Source organism: Cariama cristata, unplaced genomic scaffold (genome assembly GCF_000690535.1).
Source record: "Cariama cristata isolate BGI_N322 unplaced genomic scaffold, ASM69053v1 scaffold3957, whole genome shotgun sequence".
Lineage (NCBI taxonomy): Eukaryota > Metazoa > Chordata > Aves > Cariamiformes > Cariamidae > Cariama > Cariama cristata.
In genome coordinates, this window is record NW_009626929.1 from 18,216 (window position 1) to 30,927 (window position 12,712).

The 12,712-nt window shown below is 36.0% G+C and overlaps 1 protein-coding gene across 1 annotated transcript in view; it reads right to left on the minus strand.

The window, feature by feature from the left end:
* ARID4A (AT rich interactive domain 4A (RBP1-like)) overlaps positions 1 to 11,443 on the minus strand; it is a gene marked incomplete at its 3' end in the record, with an annotated part of 28,897 nt that extends 17,454 nt beyond the window's left edge. The window contains exons 1-6 of the mRNA XM_009704230.1: positions 11,339 to 11,443; positions 11,140 to 11,234; positions 10,378 to 10,510; positions 8,370 to 8,449; positions 6,565 to 6,641; positions 4,590 to 4,756 (exon numbers count right to left, since the gene is read on the minus strand). Coding sequence (XP_009702532.1) covers positions 4,590 to 4,756; positions 6,565 to 6,641; positions 8,370 to 8,449; positions 10,378 to 10,510; positions 11,140 to 11,234; positions 11,339 to 11,443 — 657 coding nt within the window. The remainder of the gene's footprint in view (positions 1 to 4,589; positions 4,757 to 6,564; positions 6,642 to 8,369; positions 8,450 to 10,377; positions 10,511 to 11,139; positions 11,235 to 11,338) is intronic.
* Between the last annotated feature and the right edge of the window lie 1,269 nt (positions 11,444 to 12,712).

Sequence of the window (12,712 nt, forward strand, 5' to 3'; positions counted from 1 at the left end):
CTTTTTCGATGTTATCTTAAAATACACAGAAGTTGCAACAGAAATGGAAGATTAAGGTACTATTTTATGTGGTCTCCCACAGTCACTCAGCGAAGAGACTACATGGGAAACACAAACCACTTTGAAGCAAAATGTAAATATTTTAATAGATGACTACTGATTATTTGTAGGAATCTCAAGCCTCCTAAAACACATCATGGATTTCATATACTCATCCTTCCTTGAGGAACTTAGTGCTAATAAAATATATAGTAATGACTTATCATGAGAACCGAAATCCTTGCTTATTTGCAAAATAGGTACATCGGAAAATGCTTCTGGCATTTTCCCTGCTCAACAATGTAAAGCAACTGTGACTTGTGTTTCTTGATGCTGTTGTGATGCGAGAACCCTAAAACCTTTAAATGAATGCATGCTATTAAACATACATCCTCCAGGTGACTGTCAAAATGAAGACTAAGAGAAAATTCCTCTAAGCATACACCTGGAGGTGCTACAACTCTTTCTTCAATGGCAGGCATGGAGATCCACTAGCTAGAATTTCTTTCTGAACATTTTTTGCATGTTTGATTAGGGGGGAAAAACGTGAAAGAACAAGGAACTGCTATTAAAGTGACATAGGTAAGTTGGAAGAGTCTCTCAGAGATGGTGTTATAACCAATTCTACAGGTAAGATAGAAATCTCTTTTTCCAGCTCTCGATGTTATAAAAGATACAATTTTGAAACTTGCAAAATTCAAACTCTAAAGAACAAATTCCTTACTTTTACTCTGATCTTATGTGAATGTATCTATTAAGAACACATACGGAAAAAAATATTTCAAATAACTGCATGTTAAAACCTTGATTCTTTTGGAATCAGAACGGCCTACAGGGAGACTGAGAGGCAAAACCCAATGTTGTCTACATGGTCCCTTGTAAAATGGGGAATATTTGACTATTTAATCCTGAGAAACAAATAGGTATGATTTCTTCCCTGACAGAAGAACTTATATACAAGCAAATACAGTAGTCAATATAATCTAATTTTTAATAAAAATCAGGTAATGTTCCAAAAGCTTCTATTTCTACGTGGAGATACTGGACTTTAGATTTTCTCTTTCCTTTTAGCTGCAGTGCATTCTTTGACTGCCAAATGTAGCCTCAAAACATAGTTAATTCTCATAATCTGACATGTTGAAAACTGGGTAAGAACCAAAAGCAATATCCAGATTTTCATCTGGATTCAAACCAATTGAGTGATTCTTTAAATTTTCATTTGATAAAGAATTTTTCTCTATAGTACCTCCAGATTTTTTCACTTTTTATGACACAAGCAATATCTGTTCTGTTATTCAAACTTGACATGTGAATGAAAAGTAATCCTGAATTGCACCATATATCGCAATCATTGCCAAAAATCCAATAATTTGAACATGCTGTGCAACTCAACGTCACGTAATCCCTGTTAAAGTCAATGACCACCAACTTCCAACGTTGTCCTCCTTCGTAGTCAACTCTGGACCACACAAATCAGTTACCACTGATGAGAAGGATTAGCATCTCACCACTGTATTGGTTCCCACTCCTTAGCTTACCAAAGCCAGCAAAGAACAACCTTGTAAAGCCTGGAAACATTGCTGTACCAATTCTACCACACTCTTTTAAGATGTCATAAAAGGCAGCACAATTAGAAAGACAGTCTCTGTCAAAGCTACAGATTTTAACCCAGCTACTGGAAAAATGGTAGGATCTATTATCACCAGCTCTCTCTGCTCCATTATCATTATAAAAGATCCTACTTCAGAAAAATAGGATCCTTTCCATTCCCAGAATTAGACTCTTCTGACTGACTTTATCCTCTCATTATATATTAAGTAGGTCTGTGTCCATTTGATTGATTTAATGAAAGCCTATCATGGCTGGTCAGCAGCTGACCAGGCCTTGACAGCAAAGCTGCGGTGCATTTCAGAGGATTTGGGGGGGGTGAAAAAGGGGGTGTCATCTTAAAAATCTCCCTCCCATCTCTACTAATGTAACCATTCGCAGTTCTAAAACAAAAGGTCCACTGAGAATATTCTGGGAGAGGATGGACAGAAGCTATTTTTGACCTTGACTAATAAAGGAAAAACTCTATAAAATGTAAATGCAAAATCTGAGTAATTCAACATCCGTAGTCAAATAAAGGCAAAAAAAATATCATTCACTTGTCGATTCTCTCTACGACGAGTACTACTGCCTTACTAAGGGAAAAGAAAAAAGAAATTACGATAAATTCCCTAAATGCTGTCTAATTGCAATATGTATCATGGCCCACAATTAAAATAAGAATATGCATTGTAACAGTTGAATCAGGAATTTGATTTAATGGGCTGGCATGACAGTTCTCCTCTGACATGATCAAAAAAGATTAATATCTATCCTCTGCTACACAGTTTCAGCATGAGAACGCTCACCTTATTTTTACATGCCTACTTGTCACCTGGAAATAATGGATTCTACAGCTTCTCCTACCAGCACATCTACCTGTCTGGAATCCTCTGCTTCAGTACTCTACATTTCGATTATTCTTTAAAAATAACCTCTGTTTCTTTTACAGGAATGCTTTTTTTTTTAAAAAAAAAAAAAAACAAAACACTAAGCTCCCCCCTCCCCCTTCTTTGTTTGAAACACACAGCACTTTTATGCAATAGCCATCAAAAATGATATTAAAAATAGATACTAGAAAACTAGTACAGCAATCCTTGATTTTTAGTGACTGATACTCCGCAATTTTAACCAACATTAATACAAACAGACCAATACAGACTGCAACAGTTCACACCCTGCAAAATGTGGCCTATTCAGTCCTTTTCCTTGCAAACAGAGGAAAAAACCCAGAGGATTTTATATTCTGCACACATTTATCCTTATATTCATCTAATCATACCATTATTCTCATACAGACATCTACTCCATTTTCCAGAACACTGTTATCAAGGCACAAAATTAACACCTAAAAATAGATTCTTATTGTCTTTTTTTTTTACCTGGAAAGATCTACCCCTGGCTGCATGCTCCACCAGACAGTTCCCAGATCAGAAATCTAAGTCAAATCCGCATTCTTAACCACCATGTTAACATTACAGATTAAAACACAGAATCCTTACCTAGGAGCTGCATTCTTTCAAATGTAAAATGGTTTTACTTCCTTTCTATCTAATCTGCCCACTGCCTGGACATATTTCAGCCTGACTTCCAAATATTTGCTCGCTTTCTCTCTCCCTGCACGGCATCCGCAGTGATACGGCATTACTTACATTCTCTTCCACATAACCCCCCCCCCCCAAAAAAAAAAAAATTAAAAAAAAAAATAAAAAAAAAACCAAAAAACAGACATTACATGAAAGGCAAAGAAAAGAGACAGCCCATTTCAAAGCATCTGGCAAGCCTCCCCCTGGCCGGCGGCCAAGCCTCCGCTCCAGCGGCCGCTCCCCCCCACCCCGGTCCCCCTCCTCCCCCCCCCCCCGGTCCCCCTCCCGCGCATGCGCACTGCCAACCAACAGCCGGTTGCCGTGGCAACGCTGTAGGCCGCCTCCAAATATGAACGGCCATTCTGTGCTCGGGCTGACAAAACCGCAGGCTGCAGGGGAAACGAAAGGGAAACGGGTGTTTGACCTCCCTCAGAACACAAACTTCACTTGATTTTGCTAAAGGAATGTTTCCGAGTGTATTGTGAAAAATCACAGGATGAGGGAAAAAAAAAAAATCCAAACCGATCCCACAACAAAACACCCCCCCCCCACTTCTAAATATAACATCAAGGTTAAAAACAGGGCGCAGAAATAAAAGAAAGTTCTGTAAATAAAGTTGTGATGACATGAAGACACTGGCTAACTTTGTGGAAAAGGAGCCACTCAAAACATTCCAATGCAGAAAAACATTCTACTGTAAATGTAAATACAGAAAGTCCATCCATGTCATAGCATATCATCTCCTCCGATTCCCAACCTTAATACTGGTGTTAAGAAAAATCCAAAGCTTACAAAGGTTAAGTCCTGTACTGCTCCTATATAGTCTTAGGCACCAAATAGCTTTAACAGGCACTGTGCATTAGCTCACACTTTCATTCAGCCTGCTGCTTCTGCTTTAATATTTTGGGCTTTTGCTTTCTTTTTTTTGTTGTTTGTTTAGGGTTTTTTGTTTCCTTGTTTGTTTTTTTTCAAACTACAGTTGTCAGAAACAAGTTACTTTTCATATAACCTGCATATAAAGTGCAAAAGAGAAATACAAAGATACTTTTATTTAAGGCTGCATTACTACGATTAGGTTCAGCATCAATTTTTTGCTTATGTCTCTCCTTCTGACCCAGATTCTTTCTATCACTCTTCTCTGCCTTGAATTCTTAATTTCCAAGATTTGTCTCCAGTTTCTGCACTGGATAATAGGAGGCAATCCGCCACTGCTCACAAAGCCCAATAAAGACTACTGTAGCAAAGGGAAGATGAACAGGTCTGAAAAGATGTTGGCATAAACTACATCTGAGAGTAAAATGCTGGAAAGTGCAGGATCTTCAGGCATGCAAGTTATTAAATTATCTTTGAAGAATGACTGAAATTGCCCAGACTTACCACTACTTCTTCGGTTTTCTCTTCTCTTTTTTCTTCCTCCTCATCAGTTTCTGCAGCAGCTCCATCTTCCTCATCACTGCTAGAGGACTCCAGAATTTCACTTATGTCCATTTTCCAGTTCCGAGGAACACCCTTTGTGTTGAGAAATGTGCTTGCCTCCTGTAGCCCTACAGAAGAAAGGGCCCTGGTTTTACCTCATCCACAATATTCACAGTCACAAAGCATTTTTAATTTCCAATGACAATGCCAACTTAAATAAGAAAATGGAATTAAGTAATAAAATAGATACTTCAGCTTTAAACACTCAGTTTACACACTTTAGATTTCAAGACTGTCAAATTTTAAAAAACGAGTATCGGCAACTCAAGGACTTTAGTCGAGAACACCCATCCCACACACAGCAACCAGTTGTTTTCTAGGTGTAGGTCCCCATGAACACTACTAAGACTTACACCTATGTATGTGAACAGTATCAGAGAGAAGCACCTATACTTATCCACATATATTCCGCGCAACTGTAAACTGTTCTGTTTCTGTATGAGATAAATACTGTAATAAAGCTATTTAAAAAAAGTAAACCTATCACAGATGAAGTACCATGACTTACATTGTTCTTTTCAATATATTTTCATGTCTTAAAGTTCAGACTGCAAAAAAATTGTGAATGTTTTGTTGAAGAGCACTGCTTAAAGAAGTGTTATGTTAACGAAAAATACACTAGTGAAAAAGGGAGTGATGGGACAGGGAGAAGTCACACTTGTACAATGGCAATACCTCAAATTCTTTTCCTTGAAGAGGTGCTCCAAGGGGGAAAACAACAAAGCAAAACAAACCCAGATAACCTCAAAATATGTCCGCCATCACAAAAAGACTTTAATAAAGATGAAACTGAAGAATACCCAAAAGAGGGACATATTGCAATGAACCATTCACAGTGTTGCTGGAGGAGAAAAGGCACCAGATTTTAATAGCTGCTGATAGAGGAACCTCCAGAAATTTGTCTCTTTTTTTGAAGCCATTAGTACCTTTGATTCCACAATATTCCCTCAAGGCAATGAATGTCACAACCCAATTACATTCTGCACAAAAAACCCCTCCTTTTCTTCCACTTATCTTAAACCTGGCATCTGATCATTTCTTTGGCTGTTCTAAAGTTCTTGTATTGTGAAACAGTTATTAAGAAGAAAGTATAAGATAAACCATTAAGAATTACATGAATCAATCAAAACCACCTCAAGCTGTCATTTGTGAGTATCATGTTAAATCTTTACTTGTTAAGGAGCTGTTCCACACCGTTACTCAAACTGAAGGAACTGTTGCTGTTGAGTGGGGTTTTTTGTGGCTGTTTTCTTTAATTACTATTTTTAAGAAATACATTTTAAATATTTCTCCTTAACAAATTTTGCGTTTTGAGGTCTGACTGGGAAAAACTACACTAAAACTTTAAGAATTATTTACATTAAAGTGAGAATCTGGCCTTTTACAAGCTCACCAAAAACATGGCTTATTGTAGTCACATCATCCATCCATTCAGAAACCAAGTTCTGTAATTTTACTTTTAAATCAAACGTTAATCACAGGTAGGCTGTTCTAATAAAGTTTACGCTTTGGGTATTTTTAATGTAAAAAGAAAGTGTTTTGAGCAATAGCACAAAACTTTACTGTTTGGAATATATAGTTAGCTTTCCTTTGTTCAATGGCATTTCAAATACAATATTTTCAAGGTAGTGTATTCACTTTCCACAAATTTGGAGTGGATCAAAAGAAGGAAACAAAAATCAAACAAACAAGACTCCTACTAGGTGCTATTTTAATAAGGCAGCCATATCCAAAATTTCTCTAATTTAACACATTTTAAATTGTTTGCAAAATATGCAAGAGCAATTATCAGAAATCAACAGGCCATCATTTATCTGCAAAAGTACCACTGCACGAGATTACTTTTTTTAAACACCTAGAATTTATTCTAATTTACCTTTTTTAGGAGAAGACTCAGATTTTGGTAAGTTTTGAACATCTAGTTCTTTAATGTCTTTTCTTGCTACTGAGTAACTGAAAAAGAACAAGGTTCTGTTATTATTTTTAAATCACAGTAAAGCAAGCATTTGATTTAGAAAAACAGCGATTTCTAAAATTTTCAAGATTTATCGTTCACTTTCAAGGTCCTTTCCAACAGCTAAATGCATAAGGCGTTTGTTATTGTAGGTCCTAATACAAGATTCAAACCCAGAGTAAGGTTCCAATCTTTCTTTGAAATTTGACACAAAAAGAACCCTTGTAATTAAATAATTAAGAAAAGTTTGTAAAGCTTCTGTATTTTAAATGTTTAACCTCCACAAATTTGCAAAGGTAAAATACTCTATGCAGGCAAAAAACATTTTCTAAATTGAAAATATTTACATTGATCAACAGTTGCTACCCAAAATAGCAATCAAGCTAAAACGAAAGAAACAAACCCTCTATTTTCAAAATGCATTTCTACTAGCACAGAACCGCAGTGAAGCCAAACTCACATATCTGCATTGCTAAATAATTCATTTTTATTTTTAAATTACAAAAGTGTTCTCACAGCAAAATACATGGAAGTTGCTCTGTTCTAAAGTTATACTGAATATTCAGTTACTGAATTACTACAATGGAAATGCTAACCAACCTGCAAGGAAAGTCTTATAAGTGACTTACTATAATAAGATTTTTTTTTTCTTGTTTCATGATTTCAAAAAAACTGAAGTAAAACCTCAGGAACTAGAGGTGGCCATTTTCTGAAGTTAAAGCCATAATACTATACGGAAAAAAAAAAAGTAAAGTAGAGCAAGCCTGCACGCTTTTCCAGTAACATTCTACCTTCGGTATATAAAGAACCAGACTTATCTAACAGGCCGATGATACATGCCTACATTAAGACGCCAAAATTAATCAAGTCTTCAATTACTTGAAATACGTTTCAGTAACCAAGTACTCACACCCTACTCAAAATCACAGCTATTAAAAAAAAAATAATCACAAATTGAAAGAAAGAGAGGAAAGAGGGGTGACGGCTGGCCTTCAGCTATGAAGTTTTTAGTTACAGTATGTTGAGACAGATGCATTAGAAGTAGGGATGAAGAGAAATAAAGGCAAACAGCTTTAAAAAACAGTCTTCGTACACTTTTGAATAAATTATTCCTTAAGTAAGACACACATCTCTTTCTCTCCCCCTTCCCCTTCTGCAGGGGCGGGGGGAGGAAATGGACTAATAGGACCTTTCTTTCTTTTTGCAGGAATGTTGGTTCAGATTCTCTTAAACAGTTACTTTACATTCACTTTATCTAAAAAAATTGATTAAACACTTTTAAACTTTGCTATTTAAACAGCCATGGACATCTGGGCATTGGAGGTAATGAGTCAATCAGATATCCAGACTACTACAACAGATGTCCATAAAGACATAATAATTAAGACATTAAGGGAAATAATTAGAACTAAAACTCACACTTCAAAGAACAGGAATCATCTAAAGTGTTAACACTTGTTTTTTTCAAAGTTGTTGGTTTGGTTTTTTTTAAACAAAGAAACACCAGAATCCAATGAACTCTTACCAGTACACACAATGTAAAGGTGGGCAAGTAAGCACAGAAATAGTTAGCTGGAAACGCACCATGAATGACAAATGTGTACAACCAACATTACACAAAATTGTACCCTTTCCTTTTGGAAGAAATAATGTCTTCAGAAACAATATATAATTAATTTTTGCATTTTTCTCCCATATACATCTAATGAAAGTAAGCTATTACTTACAATTTGGAATCTGCAAAGGATCGAACTAAACACTGGTCCTTTTTCACTGTGACATCATCATTACAGCTGGGAGACACAACCTGAAGGTTCAAACAAAACACTTTTTTTAAGCAAAAAAAAAAAAAAAGCTGATCTTGAAAGGAAAGAGATGGACAGCAGGAAAACTGCTGTTTTCCTGTTTCTTCTACTATAATTTCCAGTTCTGAGAAAAGAAACCTGTTCCAATTTATATTACTAAGGCCAACAATGACAAATTTCAAGAAGCAGTTTACCTCAAACTATTCCCTTTACTTGTTACGTACAAGCCAGAAAATGTTGCAATTTCATTTTTAAACTAAAAACTAATCTACTGAGGTGACACCACATGAGATCCTGTGTATTCACTGCTTTTTTCCCCTCTTGTTCATACAATACCTGTTTAAAGCATCTATTTTAAAAGTCACAGACCCACTTGTTTTATACCAGCTTCTGATCTTTGGCATTCAAAGTGAGAGGCAGGCAATATTATTTTTTTTTTTGAGGTGTGGATAATATAAGCCAGTGAGGAATCCAGCGCATCCTTCCACAGCATATCATCTCTAAGTCTACAAAGGTGATAAAAATGCATTTGCAGTATTTGTATTCCCACAAACAGAACAAGTTTACATTCTGCTCTAGGCCATATACAGACAGAAAATGTCAAATGCAGATGAACTAGATGAAATCTAGATCTACCAGGACTTAGTGAAAGCTGTGCCACCCCATTTGGATGAGTCAGAAGTTCTACCCCAAAACTTAAGACAAGACATTCCTGTTTCTCAGGTAGAAGAGAACAGAACAGGTACATGGCCTCCAGTAACTTAATCCCCTAGTTAGAACCATGTTAAACTAAAATCTGTCCTTAGTAAAGGAATATACAACCACCAGAGCATGTATAACAATACTATATTTCACATTTTAAGCTGAGATACATACAGCTGGATAAGTCACTGTCAACTATTCACCCTAGGTAACACCATAATGTTCTTTCAAGGAAGGGAAGACAACTGGCCTGTGTAGTTAGTTACCTTTTGATCCTGGATTCAGTAGGGAAATAAAGTCTTTAAGTTAGAAGATTGTAACAGCTGAGCTTGTTCCAGCTAACTCTGAAGACTCAAAATAAAGGACTACAGAATATACAGTTAAGCATACAAAATCTGCAAAAACTAGTGAACCAAACCTGCCTGATTAATGCTTCAAACATTTTTTTAAAAAAAAAAAAACCAACATGTTTCTGATGGATGACAGAAGATGTGCATTGAGCTTGTCTGACAATACCAAAAAGTTTACTAAAGAAAGCAACTTTCAGTATGCATCTGTAAACTTTTCTGTGGGTAGAAAGAATCTGCAAAGTGTCTACCTTTACAGTACAAGTCTACTTGTATTTGAACTTACTTAATATGTGTTTCTTATCAGCAACGGCAATGAACAGCTGTATCCTATATTGACAGTCAAATAAAAATAAGAACCAACATCTACTGCTAGAGTAACTGGCCATTTATGTAAATGCAAGCACAAAATCAACTAATATTTCATAAAACTGAGAGTCTAAGGAAAAACACAATCATTAATTACAAAAAGATACAAATTCCACTGCAATTAAAAGTCATAAATCTAGTTGCCCTTAAATCGCCTGGGAGTGCGAGTCCTACCTAATGTATCTTATTTTCAGAAGAAAAATATCGTTACATACCGATCATTTTACGTGCAGTTTTGAAAAAGAGCCATAACACTGTAACTTATACAGAAACATTAATCTTTGCTCTCCTGCTCTTCATAGATACTGTAGAAAATTTGTATTTTTAGCAAATATGGGCAGCAGAGCTTACCCTGACTACATTCCCAACTTTGCTGTAAAAGTTGTGAAGTTTGCAAACCCTCCTATCCAGGAAAACGGCTACATGAACAATGTAACAAGTCAGATGACACTCTTGTCTAAAAAGATAGTAGTAGCATGATGCTAGAGATGTCAACGTCTTGAGCAACTTACCAAAGCTGGATACCAGTCTGCCTTCTCAGAATTACAAGACACACTCACAACTTTCCCAAGCAATTCATCATTGAGACGCCTTTTATCTTCATCCTCTTCTTCACTACTTTCTTCTTCTTTTTCATCTTCAGTACTACATTATTGAAACATACAGTATTTTAAAGGTTTTGTCTGAAGTTAATATTTGAAAGCAAATACAGCTTACAACCAGATCTTTCTTCCTGTTCTGCAAAGCTTCAAAAACAAAAGTAGAATTTTAAGAGCTTAAATTGCTTGAAATACACTTATTTAAGTGCACTTACTTGGAAAGAATTTCTACAAAATTCCTTACTAAGCAGTAGTATTTTACAACAGTACCATGTTGGAATTGGAGGCATGAATCAGGATTTGATTTTGCACAGACATGAAACAAAGAGATATCGTCTCTACCCCAGAAACTTAAAAGCACCTTTTTTTTTCCTACTTTGTGCAGCATAAAGAAGTTAAAAATCCTAAGTTTCCTGACACATGAGTTTCTATTATATGAAAGAAGTATAAACATTCTTAAGGATACTACAAGCAAAAAACCCATCAATTTCATAATACTGCTAAGATACGAACACACCTGTATGAGCTGAATTACTGGAGTCCATACATGAGCTGTGCAGACAACTCACATGATAGAGCATTCAGACTATTACAGCTTCAACGGTACTACTTCAGTTTTAGCAAAGGACACTGAAGGAAAGGAAAGCAAAGCAACAGAGCACTATCAAAACTCACACAGGAAGAGAAGATCTTCTTCCTCTATTAGACTTCTTCCCAATAACTGGAGTTCCAAAGTGCTCTGGATTGGTTAGTGGCAGCTGATCAAGTGTCTACATGGAAAAAGAGGAAAGAAAATTAGTTTGCAATTTCTTCTTATTATTAAAAAAAATAAATTAACTACTTAGTTGTCACTGCATGTCCATCATTGTCTTACCTCACTTTCTGCGAAGTGCCTTTCTCCCTTCAAGCATAATGAAGTTCGTCTTAAGGTCCTTTCATCACCATCATCAAAAACTAGTATGAAGCCAAGAAAACACATTGGCACAAGATGATCACATCTCTTTCCCAAACTGACAAAACAAGTCTACTATTTACCTCATAATCTAGAACGTGCTCTAAAACATGACTTTCAAGACCTCCATTTAAATATTTCTTTAGTTCATAAGCAAAATGAAGGGTGGTATTCAAGATTCAGCCTAAGAACGGATAATATTTTCACACAGAGATTCAAGCCGCTATGAAGTAAGGCTTCTGGATGCAAAAGTCTCAGTCTAATTTAGACATTCTTCTTACCAACACACGGCACATTTCAAACCATAGCTACTAGCTTCATACCAGTTACTATTATCTAACAATCTTAGGGGTTTGGGTGTGATTTTTTTTTTTAACTCTATCCATTTATTTCTTACTTATGCTACCTTTTAATCCTCCCTCTTGCTAGAAACAACCCCACCAAAAGACAAATTAATGGAAAGAAAAACAAGTGTGCCATAGTTTTTGCTACACTATCAATACTGTGCTACCACAGATTGGGAGTACTGGAAACTTGCAACTGTAAGTGTGACCAGTTTATAAAGAATACTTAGTAGACATCCTGGTCTCTTAGAACTCATCCAGCTGAAGAAGACTAGAACACTATGAGGTCATCGCAAGCTTTGCCTGAGAAAGATCTACTCTTTAGTCAGTTTAAAAAAAAAATGTTTTCATGAAAATTTCCTGGAAGAAAAGGAAAGAAAAGTTACCGGTTCCCCCCCACCGGTTCAGATCCCACTGTCTGAGCCACATGAACAGGTCCTTTTCAAAGAGCAGAGACCAAGTGGCTGCAGTCTGGCATTGCAGTAAGGTAAAAGTTTATTTGTATGGGGTCAAAGTGCAGAATATTACTATTTAAACTACTTGAAATGTGTTTTGTCTGGTAATGAATTCTGGGGGTTGGGGGGAAGTTTCAAGTGTTGTGCATCTCAGTATGATAATTTTGGCATATTTCTATTAAAAAAAAAATCTTGAGCTAGCATGAATGTTAAATATATGCATATTGTTAGCAAAAACACAGGTTGGTTGCAGCAAGAAAAGCACTTATTTTCAAATAACTAAATAGAACAGTTACATTCTCATAATCTTAGATTAAAACTATAGACTGCACTAATAGCTATATAAAAAGGTACGAATGCAAATTAAGTTAAGCATAGTAAGATAAGCTTTAAGGTTCCTCCATCTTCTGAGTAGAAATACTGCTGTGGTATGCTCCACTACTGAATTATTTTAATGGCTTATGGTATAATACTCGTACACACAAAGCAACTAACTT